This window comes from Hibiscus syriacus, unplaced genomic scaffold (genome assembly GCF_006381635.1).
Source record: "Hibiscus syriacus cultivar Baekdansim isolate YM2019G1 unplaced genomic scaffold, ASM638163v2 tig00109982_pilon, whole genome shotgun sequence".
Lineage (NCBI taxonomy): Eukaryota > Viridiplantae > Streptophyta > Magnoliopsida > Malvales > Malvaceae > Hibiscus > Hibiscus syriacus.
This window is the reverse complement of record NW_024062548.1, coordinates 54136-65981: the sequence shown is the minus strand read 5'-3', so window position 1 is coordinate 65981 and position 11846 is coordinate 54136. Positions and strand designations below refer to the sequence as shown.

The following is an 11846-nucleotide window of genomic DNA, read 5'->3' as shown; positions in this document are numbered from 1 at the left end:
ACTGACGTGTCACCATAAGGTAATGCCACATCAATATAAAAAAAATAAAAATTAGCATTTTAGGATCACTATTAATTTTTTAACAATGAGTGACCAAAATAAAATTAAAACATAATGTTAGGCGTGATTTTGAAAAAAATAATAGTTGGCTGACTAAAATAGAAACTAAGTAATAGATGGGTGAGCAAATATGTAATTTATAGGGTGTCTTTATGGTCAATGAAGTAAAAAAATGTGTGTAGTTATGGAAGTTGTATGTCGTTGTAGAAAATACAAATAATGTAACTGCTACTTTTAATATATATATATATATATATATATATATATATATTTTGTGATTTTGCATTAGCAAGTTTGCATGTTGAAGTTACGTGTGTAACGATGGACGTAAGATTTTATGTTAAGGGATTAATTTTAAACTGAAACGAATTTATAAAATTCTAAAAACGAAAATATATAATGATAGAAAATACATAAAAATTAAAAACTTCACAAGGGATGACTACCCCACCCGTTCCTTTCCATCCTTCCATTGTTATGTGTGAATTGGGATAAAAGGATCAAAGGAAAGGGAAAGTATAGCATTGTTCATTGGATCATAGGCTGAGATTTTCTTCTTTCTATTCTTTGGTACTTTGAAGCGTGCAAGTTTTGTTAGATAATTTACCTAAAACCAACAGAATTGTTAAAATGGAGAGTTTCATGATTGAGTTACAAATTGGTAAATATGCTTTTCTTTCTACAAAGAGATAACTCAGATAAGTCCGATTAGAGTTATTTAGTGAAATATTACGAAAAGACCGATCTTTATCGAGAAAAATGATCGATCTCTTGAGTTTGAATTTATTAAAATTTGTTTAAAATTATCTTTCAATGTCCTTAAAGTTGGATTAGATTTATTTTTATAATTTACATGTTTTTGTATACGGATATCCTTAAATATTATTTTTAATTATTCCAAATATTCCTAATCAATTATTATTGTGGGAACAATAATAAAATAAGATTGATATGAAGTTTGATAGATACTCATGGATGAATATGTGAATGAGATTCAAATCAAATTCATATGTATTTGTTGAGAATAAATATTGAATTGGCTCATTTTGAGATTAATATATGGATCAACGTCATATATTAGTCTTCAAATGTTAAGTCATTAAGTCCTTAGACATGAAATTACCATGGTTCTCAACATGATAATTATTACGTTTTGACATAGTCAAATATTATCTTTAATCGGATGATTATAAAGGTTATGCTGAACATGACAAAATCATGTACTGAGATGTGAATGATTAAGATGAAATTTATCCCTCTTATCATAAGAGATATATTTTAGGGCTCATCGATGAGACTAAGAAATGCATAACCATGCTCAAATGAGTTGATGGAGATCAATTTCATTTGTTTAATCAGTTCGATTGGGCATCGAGAAACTGAAGATAAGATGATATAAGGTAGGCATTCTTCATGTCTTATATTCTATCAAGATATAGTGAGACAAAAGGATTATGACATGGTTGTGTTGAGGTTATCTCGGATCATAAACTTTTCATTTAACTTGGGTAGTTATAATGTTTGCTAGAGGCCACTTATGACTTGTAGGATCAAATATGATTTTATCTACGACCAATGTTAATTGAACTTATAGGGCCGCACAACAAAAAAACAAATAAGAATGATTGTGGTTATCGTTATCAATAATAATTTAAGATAATGAGATTTTTTAATTATATTAGAGATTATTATTATTTAAATTAAAAAAATTAGATTCATATTCTTTTGATAGAATATTTTATTTATTATTATTTCTTTATTTGGTTCAGAAATAATATTAAATAAATAATACTAAATATTTAGTTGAATTTAAATTCTTTATCAGATAAGAAACATGATTTTAATTATTATTATTTATTTTAAAAGAGTTTTAAATAAATAATAAATTAAATATTATAAATATATTTTAAATAAATAATGGTTGAATTAATTTAAATAAAAATTGGACTTAACCTAACCCTTACTAACTCATATTATATATATATACACACTAAATATACGCATTGAGTTGTTGGTTAATTTTTCAGCCGTTCAAAACTTAAAATCACAAAATATTTTTTGGGGGCATTTCATAATTCGAGGTCTCCCACGGAAGTTGCTCCCAACCTGACGTTGGGGGCAGCCTACTATCCACCTCCCACTTATCCCATTACATATGGGAATAAGGGTCAGCTAATTCTTTTAAATACTTAAATAGAGTGATCATCTTTAAAAAAAGGCATCACCTTTAAAGATCATAATTTAATTAAAGATGACACATAAGAATTGTTGAATCAATTATTAAGGTAATCTCACGACTATCTTCACCCTAGTTTACGGGTGTATTCGGTTCGATTTAATTTTTCAATATAATATGAACCAAACCATACTTTTCAAGATTTTTAAAAATTTAAGTCAAACCCAAATGTCATAAAAACCACAATTTTTGCTTCAATTTGTTCGATTTTATGGTTTTTTACTGCTCACTATTTTTCAAAATCAACACCTAAATAAGGCAAACTGGAATCTTAAATTGAGTGCAAATATATAAATTTAAATTCATAAAAGTTATTATTAGTTTTGAGATTTTATTTATTTAAGTTTTTTATAATAAATTTAAAATATATTTGTTTTGGATAATAGTTTTCTTTTATTTTTTGATTCAGTTTGATTTGAACAAACAATTTCATATGAAAAAATCGAAACCGAACCGAACCGAATTGTATAATTATATTTTTAAATCGAACTAAAACTGAACTGCAAAAGGAAAAACTCGAATCGAACCAAACTGCATAGTTCGGTTCGATCAATTTTTTCGATTTTCTTGATTTCTTTGCTCAACCCTACTGTAATTAATATGATATGCATGAGATCCTAGAATAATTTGAGGATAATTTTAAATTTTTTGCTGCGTTTTGTTCCGATTATGATCGGATTTTTGCCTCAATTTTTAACACTCAAATTAACAATATTTTACAAAATGATCCCCAAAGTTTGAAATTAAAATTGAGAATAAATCCTAACCTCAATTAACTTGAAACTTTTACAGTACATTTTTATCAACTTTAATTTAAAGTAGAAATTTGAAATTTATAAAGTGAATGTTTGTACACAAGGTAATTATCAGTTTACAATTTAGTCCCTAAAATATTATGTTTGTGCAACTGAAGCCAGCTTTGATATTCGATTGAGCTAAAATTTTCATGCTTCCTGATTACATGTTTCATTACAGTATGGTAAATTTAATTTTAAATTTTGGCATGCTTTCATGTGATGTTGTGAAAAAGACAAAAATATCCCTAATACACGTAGCCCAATTTAATAAGATTTTTGTATGTTTAGTATTGTTGGATCAATGTGTCGACGTGGCCTTGTGATGTATTTTACATGAATTTATATATTTTTCAGATAGTGAGTGTTACAACCTCCATCATTTCTTAAATGTTTTTCATCTAAATAACTAAATTCATTTTACCTCGTATATTGTTAATCTTGTACTTGATGTATGTTATTTTGAAACTCGTGCATGGATATCTAAAACTTCTTCGGAAATAAGTTGTACTTAGGGATTGTTCAAGCTATGACCAAATTAAAATGATTGAGAAAGGATTTCGAATAAAAAGAATTATAGATTTGAATGGTGCATGAGTGAGTGCACAACCAAAGTGTAAAACTTTGGAACTATTCTGGAAATATTTTAAAAGAAGCAAACCAATCTTGTGTATTACCGTGGAAGTAAGAAAAATGTAAATGATACATTTCTTTGATAAAGGTTAAGCATACTATGTATAAGTGTGGAGAAATTGTTGCTAAGTTCTATAAATTTTGATGATAAAATTCCTTTAAAAGGGAGAGTTGTCACAATCCAAAATTAGATTTTGTCTTTTATTTGGTGATTGAATTGAAAGAAAAGTTAAATGTAATGGTTTAATTGGAATTTTCATTGATATTGATGACTGAATTGAACATGAGATAAACCTTTTTGAATTCGTGCCCTTCACTTTTTCAACCTGCTTCCTTGTTATCGGGGTTGGGTTTTGTTTGTGTTAAAGGATGAGAATCGCCTTCCTTTAGGATATGCTTATTGTAACCCTAAGTATGGGGTATAAAAACCCTTTTTCCAGCATATGAAATCTTTTTTTTTTTTTTTTTGGTTGTCCTCTCGGTTTCAAGGCTTCGTTTTGACTAATTCAGATCGAACTGTATTTAAGCGATATCAATCCTGTAGGTAAATTTGTTCAACCATTCCAAGTCCTCTCTTTCATTTTCATCTCACTAGAGTTCCCTCACCGATTGTTTGGAACACATCGACGCAGTCTTTAAGATCCCCTCATGGACTTGAAAAAGACCTCATATTCAACTTCCTTTCGTCATCGATTTCTTGAAATTCAAGTACGGACTTTCTGAAACTCCTTCACGCCATCGTCTTCTCTGTCGATTTTTGTCATAGGTAATTAAGACCCTTTTGTTCACGCACCGATTGACCCAAACTCTTTGCACTCTACCTATCTGACAAGAGTCATGAATTCCATTGTTGCAGGATCTAGTACGTTTGTTGAGTGTTGTAAGCGTATTGAATAGTCAATATTGGATAACTTGCTTGAGGTGTGTTCTTTATCAATTGCTACTGCTACACACGCTTCTACTTGATTATGTTTATGTATGTTATATACTCGAGTATCGATTATATAACATACATTTCTATATTTACTTCTATTAGTTCGTTTAAGTGCAAGATTGTAATTTCTATATTTGAGTTGTATGATAAGCGTGAGTAAAAATATATGCATTTATAGCTTACTGCAACTGTGATATGATTATGTATGATTTTTCGATATATGCTAATATATCATGTTCACATATTGTATGCTATATTGGATTGGGTTTGTGAAGTGAAAAAATAATCGAACAACAAGTTCGTGCATCATTATTGGATGGTAACGTCTAATATTGAATAATCAACTAATGCATCCTTATCGGATGATAATGTATAATAACGAATAACATGTTGGTGTATCCTTATCGAATGATAATGTCCAATACCAAGTAACCATTTGGTGATGTAGATATGATATAGGTTGCATTGAATTCATATCTCACTAGCAAAACTGTTATACAGCGGCGTTTTGAGAGGAAACGCCACTAACTTTAAACATATAATGGCGTTTCCATTCAAAAAGCCGCAAAATGGTAAATTTAAAGCCTTTTTAATACAAACGCCGCAATAGGGTTCATATATAGTGGCCTTTTTTCAACAAATGTCGCAACAGAGAGTACTTTAGCGGCGTTTGTATAAAAATGTCGTATAGGGTTCATATATAGTGGTGTTTTTACAACAAACGCTGCAACAGAGAAGTACTTAGCTGCGTTTGTATACAAACGTCGCAACAGAATAGTACTTTAGTTTTCAACAAATGCCACAATAGAGTTGTATAGCGTCATTTTTAGTGGCATTTTTTATCAAACATCGCAAAAATACTCTTACTTTGGTGGCGTTTGTATACAAATGTCGCGAAAGACTCAGACTTTCGTGGCGTTTGTGAACAAACCCGCTTAGACTTGTACTTTAGTGGCGTTTTTTTTAAAACGCCGCATAGGTATGTACTTTAGTGGCACTTTTGTAATAAACGCCGCAATAATCATGTAATTTAGTGGCTTTTTTTTAATAAACGTCGCAATAGTGATGTACCTTAGAGGCGTTTTTATTATAGCTCCGCGATTGTGCAAGGCCTTTAACCCGTCGGGTTCCAAATCCTAATTGTTTCATTCAAAATTTCTTAAATTTCCTAACCAACGGCAGCCATCACAACGAAGTCACCCTAGGCAACCATCATCACAAGCACAACATCATGCCGCCGTCGCCTGTTTCCAGTCAGCAACAGGTATGTCTCTCTTCTCTTTCGCACTCTGCCATTTGAGTGATCCAAAACCATCCATATGCGTGTACACACTGAAACAAAGTACACCTTTCGAACACATTATCATCAGTGCTTTTTTTATCTTTTGAAACTCTAGATAGCAGAAATTTAGGTGTCTGTTTGAAAACTTTCAAGTAAATTATCTAAATAAGCAACGGTATTGTTATAGCAGTTGTTTTGTTTAATTCAATAATTATCCTAAATCGAATCTGGAGAAGCAAAATTTTATGCTATTGAAGAGTTAGTTATCCAACCACGAGGTTAACTTGCAAATTTAAAAATATGGATTCTTTCTCCATGCATGATTCATCAGTAAATGTGATAATTGTTGTAGATGTGTTTATACTTGCTATTCTGTTCCCAACCATTCGTAACACTGTTCTGGAGAAGTTTAGCTTCGACTTTGAGGATTTTATATTCAAATAGGGACCCTAGCCTCCTCTGTAGATTCCATGGATGCTTCTGTCATTCTGTATTACAGTATTCCCCTTAAGTGTGAAACACATGCCTCAGTTAGTATATCAGTTGTGTTGTTTGATTCGGTTGTGTTGTTTGATTCAGTTGTGTTGTTTTAGTATAAAAACACTGTTACATATTCTGATTTTTAGTGGCGTTTATTAATAGAAAATTCCACTAACAATTGCGACGTTTGTATTAACGGTGTTTATTACAACGTTTTTTTGTACTGCTTTTTTTTAACGACACTTTTAAACGCCGTTATAGGAAAAAAAACTATTATAAATCAGTGATGTTGTAGTGTCTACTCAATGTTGTATCAACATGTCATGTCAAAATTATTGATTATCATGTAATAATTGTATGATATTCTTATTTATGTTGTTTGACTTACACTCAGGAGACACAATGAGCTGTGACTCATCTTCTTAATTTTCTTACTTTAATAGTCTTTTGACTATTAAGACTGTTCTACCACAGAGGATGCATTATGATCTCCTATAGTGGATCCAAATATATTTTTAAGGATAAATAATATATATTAATAATATAAATTTTTTATTTAAAGATAGACACAAATAAAATTTTATAATAAATATAATTAATAAAATAAATAAATAATCGAAATAAATTCAAATTCAGAGTCTATCCTTACCTTCATTTACATTAGCCACTGATCATCATATCACTTTTTAATACAACTTGATCATTACTATAAATATTTTTGATACTTTAATTGTGATTTGATATAATAACTATTAATGATTTCTAAAATTGTTATGATTTTATAAATTTTTGTCAGTATTATCTATAAAATTCGACTGTATCATTTGGGCTCAGTTTAAGGAGTTGCATTATTTATTGATTTAATATAAAAATAAGTGTTTAAATTATTATTAAGTTAATTTTAGATGCTTACATAGTAACGACCGTTTAAAAAAATCATTAAGTGACACATGTCATGTTTATATTTTGGCTTAATATAAAAATAAATGTTCAAACTATATCCTAAATTAACTTTAGGTGCCTAATTTTTTTTCGTTGAGAATATGTACCTAACATTTTCGACGTTATACTTTTAGGTACATAAGCTCTAACGACTGTTAAAAAAACCATTAAGTGACACATGCCATGTTTATAAATATATTTTAAAAATACTTAACAATGTTATCAATTATTTTTTTAAAAAAATACAAAAAATCCTACAACCTTAAAATTTCTCATTTCAACCTCATTACCAATTGTCGTCGATCATCATCAGCTGTGTTTGCCATCGTCGAACGACTACTCACATGTCATCCGGCCTTCACTACCGAGATCCCTCTTTTTGTTGTCCCAATTCCATTAAATCCATAAATCCAAACTTAATTCCTTAAACCTAATACATAAACTCCTAACCCTAATTTCAAATTTATCATTCTTACCTTAAATTAACTTTAGGGATTTATGGAGATGATGGAGGGGGTTTTGAATGCAACTGGGAAGGGGTTTTGCGCAGGCGGGAGGGGAAATTTTTTATTAAATTTTTAAAATAATATTTTAACTTTTTTTAAAAAATAAATATTTTAAAAATATATAAACGTGACACGTGTTAGATAACGACTGAATTTAATGGTCATTACAGCTTAGGCACCTACAAATGTAACCTTAGAAACATTAGGCACCTATTCTTAGCAAAAAAATTCTTTAAACACCTAAAATTAATATGGGGTATAGTTTGAGCACTTATTTTTACATTAAGCTAAAATATAAACATGACGCATGACACTTAACATATTTTTAACGATTGTTATTGTATAGACGCCTAAAAGTGTAACATAAGAAATATTAGACATCTAAAAGTGTAACGGAAAAAATATTATGTACCTATTTTTAACGAAAAAAAATTTAGACACCTAAAGTAAATTTAGGATATAATTTGGTCACTTATTTTTGGTTTAATCCTTATTTATTATTACATCATTGATTAAAATGACTTTTCATCTCTCTTCAATACCATTATCATTAGAATATAATTCAATACTTTATGTTTGAATCAATCCTTCTTAGAAATCCTTCTTTTAGAGATTCTTATATAATTTATCAATGCTAACAATTTTATTTTTTTCATCAATGATCCCTATAGCGTTATTTGATTGAAAATATTAAATTGATTAATACTATTTATAGTGTTAAATTTTAATTTTAATTAGTATATAAGTTCCATACTTTAATTGATAATCGATCTAAAATAATACTTATTATTGATATAATTTTATCATTATCATAATATCTTTTTATTTTTCATATACTATAAAAGCTTTATTCACGTGTCCTATAAGAATTCAATTCATTTACAAATGCATATACTAATCACTAAAATTCTAAATAAATTTGTAATATATTATTAAATAATATAAAATTTTATTAGAAATTATTATATTATAGATAGTATATGAATAAATAAGAGTTAATTGCATGTCCTCAAACTATAACCTTCATTTTAAATTAACCCTTAAACTTTTGAATGTTTTAATTTCAACCCCAAATTATGACTCTCATTTTAAATTAATCCCAAAACTTTTGAACATTTTAATTTCATCCCTAAACTATGATCCTCTTTCTAAATTGGTCCCCAAACATTTGAATCTTCCAATTTCATCCCTAAATTCATCCAAATATGTAATTAGTTTCAACAATAGTTTAACCAATTTTTCCCCAAACATATAATAATATAACTTGGCTAACAATTTTGTTAACAAGGAATGAGATTAGCATATACGAATAGTTTGGGATAAAATTGGAATGTCCAAAAAATTTGAGGATTATTTTTGAATGAAGACCATAATTTAAGGTGAAATTAAAATGTTAAAAAATTTAAAGACTAATTTAACATGATATCATAATTTAGGACTGAAATTAAAATATTTAAAAATCAATTTAAAAAAATTATACTTTAAGAATACGTGATGCAATTAACTCGATAAATAAATAAATAAGGAAGGAAAACCTCCATATGGACGAAAATGTTAGATGAATCAATATAAGTTAGGTGGGAGGGGTAAAAGAGTAAAAAAAGAAAGGAAAAAAACCAGCGGCGAAAGAGAGGAAGAGATCCAAGGGGCAGCACATCGTTACCTGCAAAAGACGACAAAAGAAAAAGAAAAATAGCGACAATCTCGAATCTATTATATCTCTCACTATCCATTTTACCCTTAAGTCCTTTTCTCTTTTAAAAACCCTAACCCTAACTCTTAACTCTAACCCACTCCCTTCTTTCCCAACCAAAACCTCTCTCCTTCTCAACCTTTGCGCCTCAATCATGTCTTGCTTCATTAGCAAATACGCCGGTAATTACTCTTCCCTTTCCTTCGGCGTTGATTTTATGTGTACAATCTTTATCTCTTGGATTGATCTCAGTGTTCTTTTTGTCTGATCTATTAATTGTTTTGTTAGTTTGACGAGAATACTTCGTTAGTTACTGTTCAGCGAAATTAGATGAGTGATTTCTCTGGTTTTTACTTTATTTTGATATATACATTTATTCGGATCTTCTCAAGTCCCATTCATTTTTGTTGCGATCTGATTGTCAGCTGCTATTAACTAAATTTATTTGTTCGGTGATTTTTAATCTAAAGAAACATAACAGATTTTTCACTTGGTTTTAATTAGGATTAAATCCATTCAACTGGTTTTCTTCTTTATTGGTTTAACTTCTGAAGATGTAGATCTGCATGCATGTACTTATTATATCTACAATCTGTCTTTTTTTTTTGTTTTTTTAAACTGAACAATATTTTCCAGTATATAAATTTTAAAGTTTTAATCTAGTTATCAGTCCTAGATTTACTTAAAACTGCCATGATGTGATGTCATACGATTCAAGATTAAGGGGATTGGAGGAAGATTGATGAAGTTGATAATGTTAATTATTTGCTTGGTTGTCTTTTCATTTTAGATCTGAGATTACTGAAATTTTTAATGGGAAATTGTTTACTTGCTTATTTATTTGACTTGTGAATCTTGTAGAGGAGTTAGCTAAGAATGCTGCCTACATTGGCACCCCGGGAAAGGGTATCCTTGCTGCTGATGAATCCACTGGTACAATTGGCAAGCGTCTGTCTAGCATTAATGTGGAGAATGTTGAAGAAAACAGGCGTGCTCTTCGTGAGCTCCTCTTCACTGCTCCTGGAGCTCTTCAGTACCTTAGTGGAGTTATCCTCTTTGAGGAAACCCTCTACCAAAAAACTGCTTCGGGTATTATTACAAAACTTTTGTTAATTCATTCTTTTTAAGAATGTATGGATGGTTATTGATTTCGGATATTGATTTACGATGTGCAGGCAAACCGTTTGTTGATGTTTTGAAGGAAGGTGGTGTCCTCCCTGGCATCAAGGTCGACAAGGGTACCGTTGAGCTTAATGGAACCAATGGTGAGACTTTCACTCAGGGTCTTGATGGCCTTGCACAACGATGCCAGAAGTATTATGAGGCCGGTGCTCGCTTTGCCAAATGGCGCGCTGTTCTTAAGATTGGCGCCAATGAGCCATCTGAACTTGCAATCCAAGAAAATGCCCAAGGGCTAGCTATGTATGCTGCCATCTGCCAGCAGTGTGGCCTTGTCCCCATTGTTGAGCCTGAAATTCTTGTTGACGGACCACATGACATCAAAAAGTGTGCTGAAGTGACAGAGCGTGTCCTTGCTGCTTGCTACAAGGCTCTAAATGACAAACATGTTATGCTTGAAGGTACTCTTTTGAAGCCTAACATGGTGACCCCAGGTTCTGACTCTCCTAAGGTTGCACCAGAGGTTATTGCTGAGTACACCGTCCGTGCCTTGCAACGCACTGTCCCTGCTGCAGTCCCAGCTATTGTCTTCTTGTCTGGTGGACAAAGTGAGGAAGAGGCTACCCTTAACCTCAACGCCATGAACAAGCTCCAGACCAAGAAGCCATGGTCGCTCTCGTTCTCTTTCGGACGTGCCCTTCAGCAGAGCACTCTCAAGGCCTGGGCCGGAAAGGAGGAGAATGTGAAGAAGGCACAAGGTGCTCTCCTTGTGAGGTGCAAGGCTAACTCGGAAGCCACCCTTGGTACCTACAAGGGTGATGCGAAGCTTGGCGAGGGTGCTGCCGAAAGCCTTCACGTCAAGGACTACAAATACTAAGAATAGTCTTTGTGGTATATTGTGTCATGTTCAGCAGAGTGAATTTGGGTATTGATATCGGACTTTTAGTGCCTTTTTTTTAATTATTTGGTTTTCTGCCGCTGCTCATTAGAATTTAGGTTGTGAAATCAGACAAATAAGCTAGGGGAGCCTTTGTGCTTCTCCAGTGTTAATGGTATTTTTATTTTTGTTTCTTTCAGCTTAAAACAATGTTCTGCTTTTTACATAAATGTGCGTAAGCGTGCAATTTGGCACAAAAATGAGGAAGTTGTAGTTTATTTGTACTTTCT

At 31.1% G+C, this 11846-nt stretch overlaps 1 protein-coding gene across 1 annotated transcript; it reads left to right on the top strand.

Annotated features, from left to right (window-relative positions):
* The first annotated feature begins 9631 nt into the window (after positions 1-9631).
* Positions 9632-11639, top strand: LOC120211727 (fructose-bisphosphate aldolase 6, cytosolic-like). Its single transcript, XM_039210213.1, has 3 exons — positions 9632-9742; positions 10422-10649; positions 10736-11639. Exons 1-3 carry the CDS (start codon positions 9715-9717, stop codon positions 11554-11556), a joined length of 1077 nt encoding a protein of 358 aa, XP_039066144.1. The 5' UTR covers positions 9632-9714; the 3' UTR covers positions 11557-11639.
* Positions 11640-11846: the final 207 nt, after the last annotated feature.

What these genes read in the sequence shown, in the direction of transcription:
- LOC120211727 (XM_039210213.1), top strand. Translation starts at nt 9,715, where the DNA reads ATGTCTTGCTTCATTAGCAAATACGCCG. An exon ending in CTTCATTAGCAAATACGCCG is followed by an intron (nt 9,743 to 10,421) that starts GTAATTACTCTT and finishes TGAATCTTGTAG; the next exon opens with AGGAGTTAGCTAAGAATGCT. An exon ending in CTACCAAAAAACTGCTTCGG is followed by an intron (nt 10,650 to 10,735) that starts GTATTATTACAA and finishes TACGATGTGCAG; the next exon opens with GCAAACCGTTTGTTGATGTT.